Source organism: Eurypyga helias, unplaced genomic scaffold, assembly GCF_000690775.1.
Source record: "Eurypyga helias isolate BGI_N326 unplaced genomic scaffold, ASM69077v1 scaffold42124, whole genome shotgun sequence".
Lineage (NCBI taxonomy): Eukaryota > Metazoa > Chordata > Aves > Eurypygiformes > Eurypygidae > Eurypyga > Eurypyga helias.
In genome coordinates, this window is record NW_010246372.1 from 12,926 (window position 1) to 33,260 (window position 20,335).

The window sequence follows — 20,335 nt, forward strand, 5'->3', positions numbered from 1 at the left end:
GCTTCAGACACATCTGGGCACTGAACATTTGCATTTGGTAGTGGATTGCTGAATTGCAAAGTTATGTTCTTTGGTTCTGGTATTTCAGGTCTCATGGATTTCTCCTCTGTGTAAATGAAACTAGGAAAAAAGATAGAAAATTATTTCATTGAAATAATGTGAATGAATTTGGACTGTCATATAATGTGTCTATTCTTTTCATTTTGCAGATTATCTTCCTGGAAAGCATCGCTCTCTGTATGTAAAGAACATCTCGCTGAGTTGCTGCAACTGAGTTTAGAATGTTGCTTGACTTGTGATTCTGATGGAGGAATAACCAGAGGTCAGGCTGCTGCACTGGAAGACTTTACAGGAAATACAAAATGTCATCGAATAGGAGTCAGAACCCGCATGGACTTAAACAGATTGGTCTTGACCAGATATGGGATGACCTAAGAGCTGGAATTCAACAGGTTTACACCAGACAAAGTATGGCAAAATCCAGATACATGGAACTCTACACGTATCCTAATGCCTAAGTCCGTTGGCACTTTCACTGTTAGTAGATTAGAGAAAGCTTTTTGCTTTTCTAAACTCAAATTTCCTTCAGAACTGTTTGATTTAGTGGCTTTTAAGAATGTATTTTTACTCTGAAGATAGCCTTTTCTATTTAGTCTTACTGACAAATAAGTGGGAACATTCTGTTGTCTGAAAAACTGTCTGTGTAGGGATGGCTGCCTCTGAATTCCAGGTTTGACCGCTATTCTCCTTTACAGAGCAGACCTTAGTGATTTTAGTAATAGGTCTAATTTTGAGTCTGCAATACACCAAAAGAAAACAGGAGTTCTTTTTTCTTTATAGGTTAGTGTCTGGCATTCTGCTGCGGGTCTTATTGGTAATGATGTCCACTTACCTGGAAAATCTTTCTTGTGAACCTCAGAGTAGTACTTTGAGTCAGTTTAATGATTTTCCAGCTGGAGTGAGAATGTGCCCAGTGAATTTCTGTTGAATTCCTAGCTTGCATCAGGGAGCTATTGAAATTTTCCAGCATCTCCCCATTCCGGGAGTTGTCACAAGATGCTAAAAGGGGGTTGTGTTCATCCTTGTATGTGTGTGCTGCAATATTCTTTGGAAGGTTGTAGGAGACTTGTGTTAGGCAGTGTGTAAGGACCTTCTATCACGAGTTTGAAGGAGAGGTGTGCCCCTTGCTGTGTTGTAGGTTCAGTGTTGCATGTCAGACTTTGTTTGGCAAGGGACAAAGCCTTCTTGTATGTTCCATAACTTAAAATGACTGATTTCTTGCCATGCTAGGTTCAGTGTTGTTCCTGAATGGAAGTTGCATGTCTGAGAGAAATATGACATGTAATAGAACCTCAGAGAGAGGTTGTGTTTGGGGTTAGGTGTTTTTTTTTTAATTTCTGAATGCCTTTAATATATTCCTGTTTGGGTTCTGTCAAGCAGGGCAGCTGGAGACTAAGTACTTCTTATAATGATGATGTTGAAACACTTGCTTTTTCTCTTCTGGTGTTACCAAATATTCTAGGTAACGAAGCCTTAAAAGGGATTTATTGTCTATGAACTACACATTTCCTTCTTGTTGCTGCTTCAAGGGGTGGTTTTGTCTGAAACTACGGATGGTGGTGTTACTTTCGTAAGTCCATCTAGTGGATAACTTTTGTGCTTGACTTCCGTTTGTGGATTCATCTAATCGTACTTGATGCTGGTTAGGCTAAGCTTTTAATGTTCTGTGAGGAGAACGATGCACTGTGCATCCTATGCCGAGTGCCTGAGTTCAGAAGTTGTGCTTTAAAAATCACTTCCCTCTCAGCTGTAACGCAGTGGCTCAGTCTTTGTGTAAAGCAGGGCTGGTAGATTGATGGACTTTGATAGGCAGAACTTCCCAACATAAAACAGCTTGGTTTGGAAAGCAGAGCAGATGCAGCTCAGTTTTGGCTGCAGTTGTAGCTGGGCTGAAGATCAGGCTGACTTACAAGGGTGCTGGTTGTGACAATAGTTTGGAAATCTTGTGCAGTGGATGGTTTAGTCTCTCCTTATCTTTTATTCCTTTTTTCCCCATTGTTTTTTAATCTTTGGTCAGGATAATCCTCCTGAAGTGGATTCCATTTCATCCCTCTTAATTTCTGAGAGGAGCAGAACCATGCGTACAAGCCAGCCTGCGTCTGGTATCAAATTTTCAGTCCGAATGGATTTGAGATGCGGGGGTCTTGTTCGAGCGTACCTGGGAATTTTTCCTATCAGGTGATCACCAAATGTTTTTCAGTACTGCATGTGCCTTTGTGATTCCTTTTGCCCTGCCAGCTGTGCCGCAGCACCTAACCAGAAGAGCAGCCCTTTATGGGGGTTGATATTTTTATTTACTGCTCCTTACGTGACTATGAAGATCAGTGTACTTTAATTACTTTCTACAATATGTTCTTCGTGTTTCCTGTTGAGAATTGACAACTTCCATATGGAAACAGAATTTCTTTGGAATGCTGCTTGCTGTGGTAGATGACTGGAGTGTTTTGTTGTGTGGTTTGTTTTGGGTTGTTTTCCCCACATGTGCAGGATTCTTGAAAATGAAATCCTTTATCTGGATGCTCTTCGGTCCCTTACCCAGATGATTTTCATAGTACTGAAGAGCCTAGTAGCTCCTGCAGTAGTAACACCCCGAGAGAGGCTGTATTGCCAGCTAGCATACAGTTACATGCCAAGCACTGACTTCCTGCAGAAAAGAGAAATAATAAGATTAACTGGATTTCTAGGCATGGTAGACCTAACAAAGTCAACGTCGGGGCAGTGATGAAGTCACTCCTGGACCTCAGGAGGACAGCAGCAGGTTTTGGTACGCTGCACTGGGGGGGGTGATGCACACTTGGGGTTAAACTCTGCAGCAGAGAGAACGAAAAGATTTTTATTACCTGTTTTGTGTATCTTAGGCAGATTCTCAAACTGGGTACTAGACTGTCAGAAAACTTTCCTGCACTGTATTAAACGAGCATTTTTTCACAGTGGCTTACACAAAAAGCTGAGTAACTTTCTGAAACATTTATTTTCTTCCTCCAAGCACACATCAACTTCTCAGTTTCCACATACAGTGGCTGGATGGAAAGCTTCATGATGGGCTTTCATTTCGTATGTGTGTACTTCTAATTTGAAATGTCAAAATTTTTTTTTTTTGGCATAAACTCATGCTTTCACTGTCTTGATTAACAAAACATAATCTGAGAAGCATTTTTAAGGAACTTTTTTTACACGGTATGGTTAATTTTATGCCCAGTGGGACTGAAGGAACCCTTTTGTCCAGTTTTAATATTTTTAAAAAACTCAGTTGGGAAAAATAAGACAGTTTAAAGATTCCAAGTACCATTAATTTATAACAAATAAGGTTTTTGTCTACGTGAAGATCTCTTCAAATCTTTTCATTGGCAAGAAGAGTATACAGTACTGTGGAAGGTGGGGTTGTTTCAGTAAAAAGTGCATCTGCAATGTCCAGATTTGTTGTCAAAGTCTTTTCTAACGTTGAGTACTTAAAGAATCACTGATTTCAACAGTTCCCATAATACATTTGATGAGTTTGTTTGGCATGATCATCATATAGTTTCTCTTACGTGAGACTTTGAGGTAAAATGGCTGAAGTTACTATGAAAAATTGGTGAAGTCTTAGACCTGTAAATTGGATTTTAAAGATGTGTTTCTTATATTATTGTTTCATTTATTAGCTGCTTTAAGTAGCTAATAACTGTGGCACTATTAGCCACAGTTTAGCTTTCCAAAGTAATTCCTTTAACTATTTTTTTATACAATAATGAAGTGTGACGAAATCACCTAACCCTTACCTAACCTTACTTGAAAATATTTTCCTTGTTTCTGAATTTGCTTATTGCAATTCAGTTTTGTTAACTTTAACAAACTAGCAGTTACTGATTATCCATTGAACCAAAGGTAAGGAATTGTACATCACAAAAGGTTATTGTAATCCGTTTTACAAGCTTCTCCCCTCCCTCAGATACTAGCAAGTGGTAAAGGAGAAGACTGTGTTAAATGGTAATTATGTAAGTGTAGTGTCCTTACGTTTTAAAAATGACGGGTGACTCGGGAGGGTCTGTCCATAACATGGAATGTATAAATCTAACATCTGTTTTTCCTGTGGATAGACTTGGCACCAGTAGCGCCTGTTGCCCAAGCGAAGTCCTTCCCTTGGCATCCATTTCCCAGGGTCTTTTGTAGTCGCTTCTATTGCAGTCCTTGTCCTAGTGCCTTTCCCTTGAACTCCTGTATTTTGGTAGGATTTTACATCAGCAGATGCATATTGAAGCTGTGATAATCCTTTGTTTGGATCACTGTTATTTTCAGATCACAGGAATCTGTTGTTAGGTGGCAGCATGGTATGTTTTGTTGTTGGTTATTTTGGTTTTGGTGTGGCTTGTTGTGGGTTTTTTCCCCCGCCGAACTAATTATTATGCTTTCTCTGTACAGAAAGGATACCAGCATGACAGGGCATCTTGAGATGCTCTCATTGTATGCCATCCCTTCACGTTAAGGTCACTGGCTACATGACCACGAAGGTCATGACCAGGGCCACGAAGATGCGCAGAGGGCTGGAGCACCTCTCCTATGACGAACGGCTGCGAGAGTTGGGCTTGTTCAGCCGGGAGAAGAGGAGGCTCCGAGGAGACCTCATTGCCGCTTTCCAGTAGCTGAAGGGGGCCTACAAGGGTGCTGGGAGAGGACTTTTTACAAGAGCCTGTAGTGATAGGACAAGGGGTAACGGGTACAAATTGAGAACAGGGAGGTTTAGATTAGATATCAGGAAGAAATTCTTCACGGAGAGGGTGGTGAGGCACTGGGACAGGTTGCCCAGAGATGTTGTGGATGCCCCATCCCTGGATGTCTTCAAGGCCAGGCTGGATGTGGCTTTGAGCAGCCTGGTCTAGTGGAAGGTGTCCCTGCCCATGGCAGGGGGGTTGGAACTAGATGATCTTTAAGGTCCCTTCCAACCCAAACCATTCTGTGATTCTATCAAAGCAGCCCCTGCTCACTGCCTGTATTAACCCCACGTACATGCAATATGATAGGGAAGTTGGTGTTTTCCTTGTAACTCGGTGATTCCCTGTGATTCTGCTGAGTTTATGCCCTGAAGAGGGAAACAAGAAGCTGTTAATCTTCAGATGGCTTTTGCTGGAAGTTTCTCTCATCTCTGACTTGCACGAATGCGGCTGAGCTCAGTTATGCCTGGATTTTCCTAGCAGCTCCATGGCTGAGGCTGTAACACCTCCTTCAGTCTGAATCAGTCCTTCCTTGACTAAAATGGGGGTGGTTTAACAGTGCAGTTGGGCAAAGACTTAAATGTCCAGTTGATCTTAGGATAAAGGTCTTGATGCACAAATGGAGAATGTGTGGGGTTGGGGGCAGGGTCTTGATTTTTTGGGGGGTTGTTTTCTTTGAACTTCTTTGTGTGGGGATAACACTTCCTTACTGGATGATGAACTGAACTGCTTAAATAGGCCCCTGCTGCTACCTCCCTGAAAAGAGTGGAGATGTCTGGCTTTTCTGTTTCAATGCTGCTCCTCACAAAGCTGAAGTTGGGTTTTCAAAGCACTTGCTCTGAAAAGTGGTTGGGTTTTGGCAGCCTCATCGTTTCCAAAAACTCGCGTAAAATTCTTTCCTCCATTTGGCTTACGAAGCGTGAATGTCACGCTGGCACGTCCACTTCTCTTTGCCACTTCACTTACGCGTGAGGTGGCTTTGTGAGGTTTGCACAGTCTGATCTTCTGGACACACGGCAGTTGGGGTGGCTTTAATCATTCTGTGGTAAATGTGTAAAGCTGTTCCGTAGTACATATGGTATCGTAAGCTGTATTGCTTGCTTTCCCCTTCTGTGCTGAATTACAGAACTGATGCTTGTCTCGCGTAATTTCTGTTTGCACTTCCTCCTGGAGGAAAAAACATGGTGCATGGAGTAAACTGGTACTTTTCCGGGGTGGAGGGTAGATTAGGCGTGACTGTAGCACACTCAGGCTTGAGTTTCGATGGCGTACTTGCCCAAAAAGTGTAATATTTGCTGCTATGGAAAGGGTCAGCTTCACTTCTCCTGCACGGACACGTAAGTTCAGATCTGCTCAGCAAAGGATCTGGGAACAGGGACAAGGGCTGGTTGTGGTGGCAGTCACTTCCCCAGTGCACATCACTGGTTGTCGGCATGAACTCCGGTGCTGTGTGAAAAGCAGGTGGGAAGTAAGCCCTGCAGGTGGGTTGTGTGTCAGGATGACTTCCTTTGGTGGGAATGAGCTCCTACACGGCCATGGACTCATTATGGTGCGGCAGCATGGGATGTCTTTTTCCCTTTGCATTGCCTAGTTTTAGAAACTGAGTAAGGCTTGTCAAAAATGTAAATTGTATTGAAAACAAAGGTGGTCAAATTCATTTGTCTTTTGGCTGCTTTTTGTATCCCATCTTGAAGAGCTTTTAGGGAAGAATACAGTTCTGAAAGTTTTTTTCATCTTAAATGGCACAAAGCTGAACCCATTTATAAGATTCCTTGCAGTCTTCTACCTCAAATATTAGTTTAGATAATTAAATCTAAATGGTGGGGAGGCACTGGCACAGGTTGCCCAGAGAAGCTGTGGATGTCCCATCCCTGGAAGTGTCCAAGGCCAGGCTGGATGAGGCTTGGAGCAACCTGGTCTAGTGGAAGGTGTCCCTGCCCATGGCAGGGGGTGGCACTGGGTGGGCTCTAGGGTACCTTCCAACCCAAACCATTCTGTGAGTCTATGAATGTCACTTCTCCGCTGTAAGGAAGGTGTAGAAGTTAGAGGAGATTGAATGTGATCTGTTCCTCCTGTAGATGGTGTGTCCATTTGCTGGGCCAAATCTGAAGTTCAGCAGCTTGGGGAGCAGCACAGCTTCACTTCGGTGCAAACTATTCTATTGATGAATTAAATTTTCTGCTTGTTCTAGTATTTGAATTGTGCAAACGCCCACAAAAACGTTTCCTAACAGCCGTTTGGATGTGTGTACGGCTTCCAACATACGAATCAGTTGAGGGGATTAGTTTGCCTTCTGCGACTAAGAATTCTTTCTTAGCGTTCTCCTTGTGATGCTCAGATGGACTGCGACGTACTTCGTTGTAAGCAGCACAAGCCTGATTGTTTTGAATATGCCAGTCTCTGTCAGTGGTTGGCTTTAGCAGATGGGGACACAGATTGTAAACAAAGTTTGAGAGAGCGTTCTTCTCCATGTAATATGTCAAAAGAGTTGTTTTACACTTGCAGACTGCCTTCTGCACAGGCAAACGAACTTGGTTAGACTGGCATAGAACAACTACATGTACTTCAAAAAGGCTGTCCTGGACAGTTTGGCTAGCAAGACTCAAGCCAGAATAACAAGTAAAGATGGGCATTGCTGGTATATTTTTACTCCAGCTCTGAGCTGATTAGTGTCAGGCATGTACAGGTCTCAGTCTGTCTTAGTGTTTACTTTACAAGGAATCCTAGATTTAATAGTAAAATATATGGAGTTAGGAAAAGGCTTGTGTCTTCTAACCTAGGTCTTTTATTTGTCTGAAGCCTGTTATGATTATTCTGGGACAACAGAATATTTTCATCAGGCAGTATTCACAAAAACGGCAAGAACCACCAAGGTTGTCCAGATGATGGGCATTTTCAGGCTTGCCCAAAGCCACATGGCATAGGAGAGTTAGAGGAAAAGGAGGCAAAAGTGCCAACTGGGTATTCGTGAATCAGCCCTGGATTCCTTGTATTGTCATGGAGACACTTCCCATACACAATACCCAGGGCCTTATCTTAAACTGTGAGGTAAGCTCTGCTCTTCTCACAGGAAAGTGAGAAAAGCAGGAAACTGTGCTGTGTGACGACGTTCCTTGCTGGAAGTGGGAATTCTGAAGCTGAAGCGTAGAGGGTAAAATCAGCAACGGTGCCTGGAAAGTTGAACAAAGAAATAATAATTAGGAGCTGGCAGAAGTCAGTGTCCAGGAAATAAGTGGCTGATAGAGATAAGAGACTGATAAGGGGTTCAGTTGCAAAGCACAAATGAAGGTTTTATATTATGGGTTGGAGGCATGGGAAATCTAATTATTTGGTACCCGTATGAGGTGACAGGTAAGAAATTAATGATGTTTTCAGAAAGGGTTGATCTTAGGCAAAGAGCATTACTCTTTAGACAGAATGCAATGACTTTCTGAACAAGTACATGAGTACAGACCGTGAGCAGGCTTTCCTCTTGTTACACAGACCGTGAGCCTTGTGTCTGATGGCATGCAGGATCTGCTCTGATCCTTAAACCCAGTTTAAGGGTATGATTTCTGTGAAGTGCCTTTTTTTTTTTTTTAAAAGAAATTGCAGAGGACTTAACTGGGACTTTCCTGCATGGGCTTTACTGTTTAAATACTAGAAGCAAGTCTGTTCATAATGACTGTAATGTCTCATATACTTGGGGTTTATAATTCCCTTGGTATTTAATCGTGCTGATGTCTTCCGTTCTATCGTGCTGGTCTTTCTGAAGGGAAAGATAAAAGGCAAATTTCAGCAGTGTGTAATGTGGCATACTGTGGAGGAAGCCTGACTAGTGCTTAAAGCTGGTCCCCTTGGTTAAAACACAAGTTAAAACCACATTAGACTTTCTGGATTGCTTCGTGTGATGTTCTCTGACAAGGGATGTGACTCAAACCCCTGCCCTCGGACTGGCAGTAGAAGCAGGTATGCTCAGTAGCTTTGTTCCTGTTGGCTTATTGTTAATTGGGTGAGTCATTAGGGTAATTCTTATTGTCAGATTTGAGTCCTTATGTTGAATTTGAGTGCTACCAAGCTAGCTTATTTTTCTTGTTTGCGGAGTGGAGTTTCTTTCAGGATGCCTTATTTGCAGTGTTTTGAACAGCTTCCACTTCAAACTGTGAAAGAATTCTGAGTATTTGAATGTTTTAGGTCTGAAAACAGAACACTTTCTTGAAATGTTCTATTAACAGGTACAGCAAGTATTCCAGGTTGTATTAGTATGAGGGAAAGAATTATTGCTATCACACACTTGAAATACGTGTAGCCTAAAATTGAGTTTTGGTGAATCTGATCATGAAGTTCTCTTATGGTGTGTCTCATCATTTCTGCCTTCTAGATGTGTCCCCTGTCTGCCAGTGGTAAGTGGCCAACTCTTTTATAATGGATGCAAAAATATTATCCTCTGTGTTTTCAAGTTCTGAATGTTGCTTGAGGCTAGTGTTGAAATTAATCCCTGTTCAAATGAAAGCTTATGTGTTTGTAGAAGGCCAATACAATACATCAAATAATAAATTCCATTTAAACCTTCAGAATAACTTTATCTGCAAATTCCACTGCTTTGTTTTCTTGGTGGCCTTGTTAGGTAAAATTAATGTTGGCGGCAGTATTTGCAGTGTACTCGGCAATCTGACGCATTTCTGCTGCAGATAATTCTGCTGAAAATTACTTTGTTTTCTTGGCCCGGGTTTTATTTTATGTGGCCTAATGCATCTTTAATGTGTTATGGTTAAATAATTTATGGTCATAAAAATAGCTCATTGAAATTAATGTTGTTTTTCATTGTATTTCTATGTCTCGTGCTGGCACGTGCGTATTCCTTAACTTTCCTGTCAGTCATGTTTATAACTACTGCACCAGTGTACACCAGTCTAATCAAGCACGGGGAGCTGGAGTACCTCCTTCTAAATCAAAAAAGGGTCAGACGCCTGGAGGTGCTCAGTTCGTTGGCTTGGAACTGTACAAGCGGCTAAAAGAATTTCTGAAGAACTATTTGACAAATCTCCTGAAGGTAAGGGGGGACGTCTGATCAAGCCGCATCCGTAGCAGCGATACAGGCCGGGTGGAGAAAAGCTTGTAGCAACAAACCTCAAGCTGTATGCAGCCACTGGAAATAAATGGAATGATCTTGAAACTGACTTTTGTCTCCATTAGCAGGCTTTGTAGGCTTTTCCTCAGGTGTACATCCATCAGGAGGGGCAGGAGTGTCTTCTGGAGCTTTGTCTACGCTGTGTATTTTTTATTTTACAGGTGTTCTAAATCTGACACTGGCCTTGTGCTTTACTAGTGCAGCAGTAAACTAAATAGCACTGTTTCCTATAAATACATTGCAGGGTGTAGATTTACTGCACAGTCCATTTCTGCACCCTTAGATAGCTTGGTTGTACCTTAAAATTACCCAACAGTACTGTCAAACTTTTGTTGTTTCAGGATGGTGAGGACTTGATGGATGAGAGTGTGCTGAAATTCTACACTCAGCAGTGGGAAGATTACAGGTTTTCAAGCAAAGTATTGAATGGGATATGTGCCTACCTCAATCGACATTGGGTTCGTCGTGAGTGTGACGAAGGTCGTAAAGGAATATATGAAATCTATTCGGTAAGTAGCTTTTTGAAGTGATCCATCCATTCCATCTGTCCTGCAGATCACTCCGTGAAACTTCTGTGTAGTTCATGCAAGTTTTGAAGAAGTGGGCACAATGGAAATCTCCCCCCTTTCTATACTCCCACCCCAGTATATTTGTAAAAATTCCATGGCTCTAAAGCTGTGGGATGTTCAATCTGCCTTGTACTTACTGGGACTAGGATACTGTTATCCATGTGCAGCAGCGTGGCCGTGTCATTCCACTTACAATTTAGTGAAGTGTTTCGAATCTAGAATGGAGAAGTAAATTGCATTTTTTCCCTGTTGACTTCAGTACATCTTTGCAATTATTTTAGCATCCAAGCTGCTGAGATTCCATCAATGTTTGGTTTGTAATACAAGTTATTTTGGTACAGTTCTGAAAGATTGATATGTGATCTTGGTAATTTTTTTATAAAGTAATATAAACAAGGGAGAAACATAGCAGTTCGGTATCTCAGCTAACTGTGAAAGTACATTCTTTCCTTTTTTTTAAATAAAGGGTGATTACTGGCCTTGCTGGTGAAGCACTAGGAAAGTGATACGTTATTTTACTGCTTCACTAAAATAACTTTGCTTACGGTAGAAAACTGGGTGGTATCCTTACTTCCCTCCCTATTAACTTCACTAGCCTAATGCGGCCTGAAAATTACCAACAAAAAAAGCTGCATGTTGCCGAGTAACTTGCAGGGTTTGTTAGTTTTTGGAGTTGGCTGTCAGGAGAAGGGATGCCTTAGAGTTATTAACAGAGCAAACGGCAATTTTATTGGGAAACAACCTCCTTGTATGAAAAACGTGTGTGCCAGAATATCATTTAAAGAGTTACAATTCTTTACCATGCTATATCAGCTTTCTTTAAAGATTTGTCTTGAATAGATATGTGTGTATACATAAATATTTTCTTTATTCCATCTTTCATCTCCCTTCCTTTGCTTCTAGCTTGCCTTGGTGACCTGGAGAGACTGCTTATTCAGGCCATTAAATAAGCAGGTATATATGTAGCCAGTGTCATTTTATAGGGTTAATTTAATACCTTGTTAGTAACTGTTCCAAGGAGAATTTGGAGGGGTGGAGGGTTGTGTGTGTGGTTGAACCTTGATAGCAAGAGCGTTCTATTATCTCTTTGAGAGGAGCTGTGGCTTTTTTATTCCCTCTTGGGCTAAAGGTGTAGTCTTAAATGAAGTAACAACCAGCCATTTCCAAGCCAGGCAGGAACACAGGCTGACGACGGTCATAACTTAAGGTTTGAGAGTCAGGATTGTGTGAGAACAGAGAGTGACAGGCCTGGGATTTTAGTCTCTTCTAGTGTTACCTGAATCTGTAAATTTACACTGATGCCTGGGAGATTCAGGCCAACCAAATATTTTTAATTAGTGAATCAGCACAATCTAAAACAAGACATTCCATCACCACAAAATATTATATTGATGTGTGTTAATTTCACTCTTTCTTACTAGTATTTTGTGATGAAAAGACTATATTAAATTACAAAAATACACGAGCTAGATATCTATTTAGAGGAACAGTACTTGCAACACCTTATTTATCAGCAGAAGCTGACAGCTTGCATTGTGTAAAGTACAGGTGGTGAGTTCAGCTCTTAATGCAAAGTTCTCTTGTATTTGAGGTATAAAGCAAACAGAAGTTTGGTTTAGAAGGTGCTTTTTGAAATGTAAAAAAAAAAAAAACCAACCCAAAACAAACAAAAGAAAACCCCACCAAGCACTGTCATGCTTTTTTGTAGCTCACCACTGCTTGGACTGCAACTACATTTTGCAGCTTAAAGGTGTAGCATACTCTGTATGATTTCATATATGCAAGTGTCCTGAAATTTTGTTCTGTAGGGGGTTGACTTGTCTGAATATAGACTATATTTCTATATTGACTGAACACAGAAATACACTCCTGATCAAATGTGATGCTTGACCTACCAACTGCTTTCTCTGTGCTTGACTTGCTTTTAATCCCTGTTTCCGAAGGTAACAAATGCTGTGTTGAAATTGATTGAAAAGGAAAGGAATGGTGAAACTATCAATACAAGGCTGATCAGTGGAGTTGTACAATCTTATGGTAAATGAGATTTAAGGTTTTATTACTCTTTTAAAAATAAGTCAATGTATTTGCTCTGTCAGAGCCCAGAAGTAGCATCCCACCTCCTTGGAAAGATTCTTACAGTAAAATAAATGCAGTTATAAACTGTTTAACTTCATGCTTGTAGAGACATTTGACAGAATTTCAGTTGATGAAACCATCTATGTAAAGCCTGAAAGCACAACTGATAGACAGGAGCATTCAGTGTTTAGCAATCGGTTATTTAGGAGCTAACCCTGTAAGGGGGGAAAGCATAGCAGTTCACAAAGTGGGAGTGGCATTGTTTTTTCCCATTTGTATGAAATTGAGAGAGTTGCCATGCAGATTAATGGCCGGTTTCATTAACAAAAACCACATTTATGCATGTAATATGGAACTGAGGAAAAAAAAAAAATAGAAGTGAAATTTGACCTGGCTTTTGAGATAGGATTTGGAAAACTGCACTATCATCCATTTAATAACGTATCAAAAAGTGCAGTTTACTTGAGTAATGTCTTGTGCTGCTTATTTTTAAATGCAAAATAAATGTATACTGTTAAAAAGTGGGGCTGATACTGTCCCGATAGATTACCTTCATGTGAATTAGAAGGAGGGTACCTGTTTGTTTGCAAGAAACCACTTCATAAAAGACGATTTTGTCATTACTTGCTTTTTTTATTTTGTAGTGGAGCTGGGGCTGAACGAAGATGATGCCTTTGCAAAAGGACCTACACTAACTGTCTATAAGGAATCGTTCGAATCTCAGTTTCTTGCTGACACTGAGAGATTTTATACACGAGAAAGTACTGAATTCTTGCAGCAAAACCCAGTCACAGAGTACATGAAGAAGGTAAGTTATTTAATAAGCTTTGTGATTATTTTCAGAATGGAATGTTAAACTAAATTCAGATTTTGTTAGGATTGGAGGCACGAAAACAGTCGTTTTGCATTAGATCTACAAGTTTACTCTTTCTATACAAGGAGCTGTGTGTTGGCACATCTACTGAAATCTCTTCCTGAGCAAGCTGGCCAAGGAAGTAGATCAGTAATTAGCTTTAATTCTCTCAGAATATTTTAATGTCATGAACCCTACACAGTGCTTCTGATCAACAGAGGCCAGATTTAAATTCTTGGATAGTCTCTGGTGTGGGGGATCCCAGACAGGGCAAATGAGAACAAGCTGGATGAACACTGACTATTTCTAGACTAGTTACTGGGTCAGTGTTACTGAATGTGAAATAGATAGCTTGTCTTCCATCTTAGTCAAGTGCTGCTTTATGTATTTTTCTCAGCATGTTTCCTCACTTCTTGAATTGCTGCTTGGTTTTCCCCTTTCAGTATAAGAAAACAAGAGAGAGCCTTTTTGAGTGTGGAGTATGTGGGTACACATCCCTCCTTGCGCTATCTGTCTGTCTTTCACGTAACTTTTTGCCACAGAACACCTCCTCTCTGCATTTTTGGAATTAAAGTGAATGATTTACCCAAAAAAACCTGTGGGAGGTGTGGATGTAAGTCCTAGAAATAACACAGTGAAACAAATACTGCTTTTAGTGCTTTGGGATAGTTTCCCAGGAGTTCCTGGACTTACCTACGTTTACTTTTGTCGCTGGATTCGTGATTTTTGCTGCTTCCTTTTCAATTTCTTGTCTTTACTTTCATCCTAGATTATATAAAGAACAGAGTAAGGGAATTTCAGTCACTCATAACCTGAATGACTGGCTTATCCAGGCTTCCTTGGTACAGGGCTGTAAGAAGCTGTCTGAAGGTCATTGCTATTTCAAGAACTAGAGATTAGTGGCAAGTACAAAGAACTTACTTAGGACCCCAAACAATATTCAAGACTTCAGAAGTCTGCAGGAGAGCAGCTCGATTTGCATGAAGCTGATGTTGAAGCTGGAAACACGTATAAACTTAGAAGGCAGGGGAAGAAATCCTCAATCCTCAGTAAGGAGGAGTGCGGCCTTAAGTCTCTGCTCAAATTCATGGACTAGAGGTGTATACAAGCTGTTGGGGCTTTCTTGTTATCCCCTTACAGATCATGTGCATAGACTGAAATAAAACTCAACAAGAAACTGTTTTCAGTACTCATCTCCTGGGATTTGACTGATGGAACTGAAAAAAGATTTACTGTAGCATCTAGTACACATATGATCAGAGCTTCCAAAGTGATACAGACTAACGGAAATGACCCAAGGGAAAGGGGTAACTTAAAAGCTGAAGCTAAAAGCTAGTTCACTGGAACAGACTGTCAGATTTCTCCAGCATGCATGCTCTCTGCAGAGATCAAGAGAGGTCATGCAAGTTTGCAGAAGTATTAATTTAAAATTCAGACAGGTTTGTCCTTCAGTTTTATTATGCCTGTGAGCTTCTTAGGGCGGGTTTTATTTTTTGTGGGGTTTGGCTGTTGTAATCTTGCGTGCCACAGATGCCTGGAACAGAGTAACACTCCCTGTAGTTATCACTCAGGTACTGCTGGGATTGGGGTCCTTTTCTGTTACGAAACATCTACAGCGAGACTGACGTGAGAAGCTAATGCACCCCGGCATAACATCAGTGTCCCTGTGATGCCGCAGAATTCTGGTTCTTTGTTGTAGAATACTCAGGGAAGTCCTAATTAGAATTAGGAAACATGTATATAGGTATACAGACGGGCTTCCTGAGTTTAGAAGGGTTGTGAATTTTGGTTCTCAGGCCAGAACTACGTGACTGAAGCTGGCGTGGCTTGATACGCTGTAGGGGAAAAGACTGTCCCTTGAAATAGTCTCAGACTGAACTTCCTGTCTTTATAGGTAAAACAGCCAAAGATACTCCTATGTGAACTAATTATTTTCCCTTTTTTGAGTTTTAAAAGGAAAACAGTCACACACAGTAAGCAAATTGGAAGTCAGAGTGAATGTTTATTTTCCTAAAGGAGCTCAGAGTGATTTGAGTGCTAACACTGCAGGTGAAGGTCTAAGGGTATTCTAAGCAGCAGCATTAGAAGTGGCAGATTTCCACAAACTACAGGAATAAATAGCTGGTGAAATGGAAGCTAAGTAGTCCTACAGGTCTGATTCCAGTTTGCAGCCTTAGTCAAAAGGATTTGCTGTCATTAAGGAAGTTGATTGTTATGCTTTACCTTTTCTTGCTTAGTCAATAGTCTGAAATACTAGGAAAATGCATTCATTTAATTTCCTTCACTTGGTGACATCATTAATTGAAATAATTTGGACTGATTAGTGCCTGGGCATAGGCACTTTAGCCCTGATGTGCTGCAGTGACAGGTGGCTTGTAAAGCGAATCTTTAACACTTTTTCAAACAAAATAAGGTGATTGTTATATAAACAACGTCAGTTTTACATTCTGGCGTACGTACTGTTCCTCGAGTGACACGTAGAATTTTGGTTTGTCAGGAAGAGCTGCATATGTAGCATTTCACATGCCAAATCAAATGCAGGTGTCATTTCCATGATTCTAAATTATTGAGCAGCTTTTCTGTGCAAGAATGTAGATGAGAACATTCAAGTAAATTTGTTGTGGGCATGCTGTTAAATTGGAGTTTTCTGCCTTTTAGTTTTGTGGAGGCATGAAATACATTCATGTTTGTCTTGAAACTATGGCTGTAGCTGGAGAGCTTGCTGATGCTAAAACTGCCAGCATCTCACGTCAGCAGCCTTCTTTTCAGACAGCAGATTTCCATCTGTAAACTCCTTTAGGAGCAATGGGAAAATAATCTTGCTGTGATTCTTACCCCCCATTTAAACACAATATAATATTATCATCAACATAAACGATTCCACGTGTGTCTGGGGAGGGGGTCACACTACGATTCCTGGAAAAAGAACTGCCTAAGTAGGTGGGACCATAACACCATGTTAGTGTAAGGTTTGATTATTGTTTTGCTGCTGTTCTTGTGGATGAATTTACTAAACAGCCGTGTGTTTTCTGCTGTTGGGTTTCTGATGTGTCTTTCACACGGGTTTCCTGTTTATCTCTCCCCTCTGTAGGCTGAAGCTCGCCTGCTTGAGGAACAGCGTAGAGTTCAGGTGTATCTCCACGAGAGCACGCAAGATGAGTTGGCACGAAAATGTGAGCAAGTACTTATTGAAAAACACCTGGAGATATTTCATACGGAGTTTCAGAATTTGTTGGATGCTGACAAAAACGAAGGTAAGGAGGCTCAAACATTGGCTTTAGGCTGAGCTCTTCCCTGGTGATTTGTGAATGGTGTAAACTCTGGGATGGCTAAATGGGATTTGTTCAGGAGTTAGATTAAGAGAGAACATAGACCCTGAACTGATTGACAAGCATCTTTGGATTAAATTGGGATGGCTGGCGATACTGCCTCAGGAAGCCTCTCCCAGACGTTAAGGCAAAACAGCACTACTTTAGATTTCTCTTAACATGGCTGGAAGAGCTTCAAGGACGCTTCAGCCATCCTTCCAGCAGGAGCTGAAGCTTTCATGAGAGGTGTGAGAAAGAGGGATCACTAGACTTCCCAGCTGTTGCAGTTTAATCCACGGAACTTTGAGTCCGGAGTGAGAATTCCAAAATGCAAGTTGTCTGGAAGTATGTATAGGAAATGTTAAAAGGGAAATAGAAGCAAATAAGGAGCTTCTAAAATAATATATAAAAGTGCATATAGAGCACCAGGAAAAGGTGGAAATTATTACTGATGAGAATTTGAGCTGTGAATATGAGTCTGAAGTGCCACTAGTGGGTCAAATTTATACCCTCATAGAGAACACACAGAATAAATACTTGTTTGCGGTTTCTCTAAAATAAGTAAAACTGTCAAGATTGTAGGTGTCTTTAAGGAATTGTCAGTTGTATTGGGTTTTGAGTTTCTTCAGGAGATAATGCTGAGCACAAAACAGTCAAAACCAGGGCCAAGTGATGCCTGTGCACCCTGCAGTTGATAATGGTGAATGATGTTTCTGGGTAATTGCATCTCTAGGTAGTCAAGGTAAGGCTCCATAGCTGAAACACTGCTCTCAAAGTGACAGGATTGAAGAGATACTGTGAGTAAGTTACTACTGATGATACTGTTCATTTGAGAGTTGGGAATTGCAACTGTGACTCTTGATATATCAACCTTAAAAGAGCAACTATGAATAATTACTGAACAGAAAAGGGCAGTTCAGCATGGTTGGTAGGTCAGAACTGGCCTGTTTCACATGTAAATGGAACATTTTTTATTCCGTACTAGTATTTAAGAGTCAGATGTTTGTAAATAAATGCATTTACTCGGAAGAGATTGTGATGGGGTGGGTGTTGACTAGTAGAATGGCTGTAAATGTCTTCTGACAAAAGAAACAGTAATACCACAAACAAGAATGTTTTTCTGGACTCTGGAGGCCTCCCAGGCCTTTTTCCTTTTTCCTCTTACTTTATCCAGCTCCATGGGTTTTGTGAGCCTTAAATACGGTCACTTACCATGCAGATACGATTCCCTGAATTAGTCAAGTAAGAAAGCAGGATTCTTACATTGCTGTCAGAGTTTAACAACATGTTGCAAATGTGGTTTTCGGAGAGGAAAGAACCCAAACGTTTGCTTTTCAAATCCGGAAGCTTAAACCTGAAGTTCTAAGGAGTGGAAAGCATTGTACAGAATTGGGTCACAATAGAGGTGTCATCGCTTTGGTATTAAAGGCATCAAGTTCTGTGTGTTCTAGTTCAGAGTTAGGTAGTGATAACAGCTGCTTGGCTGCTCTGTTTTATTTAAAGTAATAATCCTCGGGTGGTAATAAATGGATCATAAGTCCCTCAGAGATCCCTGCACTTTAGAAGTGCCAGAGGCAGCTGAACGCCTAAAGGTGGATTCAACAAGGTGCAATATTGCCATTAGTTTACAGTAACTAATTTGGTGGTTTACTTTTTCACTGGGGTGCCTGTTCAGTCAGGGTGAGATTACAGGAGGTAACTAATGGGTTTGTGTCCATGGCTTATGGCTATATTAATGTTTGGGGCTGTTTTTCGAGGAGGAGGAGGAAAAAAGGAGTTCTGCACTCAAAAAGCGTTTGCCCTGTTGAAAATTAATAAACCCCAAACCCCAAAATACTAGACTTTCCACAATTATGAACAGATTTTTGGAAAGTCTTGGCTGAAAACTGCTATGATCTCAAGATGAGAATGTTGTGCTCTCAGCACATCCAGCAGTAATGGTGATGACTGTCCTCATTCACGCTAACGCTTCAAAGCTTCACCTAGCTAAGAGGGGTTTAACTCCATCTTTAAATCATTGCACCTCTTTAGTTTCATGAAAACTAGAAATCAGAAGTAAATCTATTTCTGTAAGTTAAATGTGTGGGGTTTTCTTCTTCAGATTTATGTAGCAGATCCTAATATTTAACAGGTGGTTTTCTGTTTAACTAGTTTTAGCTTTCCAGGTCGGTGCAAAGATTTGCTGTACTGTGTAACTTCTTGCTGTAGTTTCTTCTGGCTCTTTACAGGAGCAGTTGCACGTATCTTTTTGTCGATGCTGGATGTTTTAACTCCTACTGGCAACTTTTACGTGACAAATTGGAATCATAGCTAGTACAGATGGGAGATGTTTGCTTTCCTTTTTTTTTTTCCAGACTTGGGACGCATGTATAACCTTGTATCTCGAATCCAGGATGGCCTTGGAGAGCTGAAAAAACTTTTGGAAACCCACATTCATAATCAGGGTCTAGCTGCAATTGAGAAGTGTGGAGAAGCTGCTCTAAATGCAAGTATCCCATCAAAATAAGTCTCCATGTGGTTGCTGCCAGTTTGATGTTAGAGGAGGGTGAATGCTTCCTGATGTAATTTCACTTATGCTTTCTCTCTCACTGATCTGATTTCGGACGATTAGGCAGCTCTCAGATGTTGAGGGTAGGCTTAAAACAACAGTCACACCACTGTGTGTACTACTGTGAGCTTTGGGGGTTTTTGGTTTCTGAGGGGCTGGGGTGTGGTTTCTTCTGTGTTTCTGCTCTGTCAGAATGTCGTGATGCTTGGAAAGCTGGATGCAAATACAGCATCCTGCACTCACACCTCAGTCCGCTGTTTCAAGAAGCTGCCTCCAGTAAGAGGAAGAGACAACTGAAGTGATTGGAGGGAGAGAACAGGTCTCCTGCAACCCTCTGGTCATCTAGCCATATAATTGGCTTGCTTCATTTTATCCCATTGATGTAATTATAGACTTAATGTTGCATTGATTGAATTCTCAGCAACGTGATGTTTTTTAAACCCTTTTTGGATAGAGACAATACGATGTTTTTTAGGGAAAAAAACCACCAAAAAAAAAAAACACGCACAAAGCAAAACTAGGCTAGAATACAGATTTTGGTAAACTATTTACTACAGGGCTTAACTTTGATTTTTGGCAGGGCCCGTTTTAACCAGTTACTGGTCTCGGGTATTACTGACACAGCTTCATACTAGTAATCATGAAAGCAGTAATCTATGGTGACTGCATGGAGAACAGTGAAAACTTCAAGTGTTAGCACAGGGGAAGATGTTTTATGTTTGTGTAGTGTTTGTTGCACACTTCTGTAGTTCCAAGTGTGTGGCTTTTTTAGCAATGTTGATCTTTTCCACCAAGTCATGAAGTGAGTTCAGGAATCTCCAGCTTCATTGGCAGACATCACCTTAAATTCTGAAATGAGATGGGCTCTGTGGCTGCCACATACCCCTAGTGGTCATCACTCTTGAGTTTCTTTGTACTTAGACCTTGAAGAATTTCCCAGGAAAATGAAAGCTCTTTCTCCAGGAATTAGGTCATCTTTCAGAGAGAGGAAGCCTGAGATTTGTATATATTAGTTCTTGTGACTCCAGTCACTTACCAGAACTGTCGCGACCAGGAAGATTTTTGTTTCTTCACCTTTCTCTTTTGTTTCTTTTCCTTTTATACAATCACAGAATGGTTTGGG

General features: G+C 40.9%; 1 protein-coding gene across 1 annotated transcript; it reads left to right on the forward strand.

The window, feature by feature from the left end:
* Positions 1-204: 204 nt before the first annotated feature.
* On the forward strand, positions 205-19,153 carry LOC104508669 (cullin-1; the record flags this gene model as incomplete). Its single annotated transcript, XM_010150372.1, has 8 exons — positions 205-502; positions 9,606-9,780; positions 10,200-10,367; positions 11,331-11,381; positions 12,371-12,461; positions 13,148-13,311; positions 16,448-16,610; positions 19,019-19,153. Coding segments are annotated over exons 1-8 (1,087 nt in total), but the record flags the coding sequence as incomplete, so codon positions are not given.
* Positions 19,154-20,335: the final 1,182 nt, after the last annotated feature.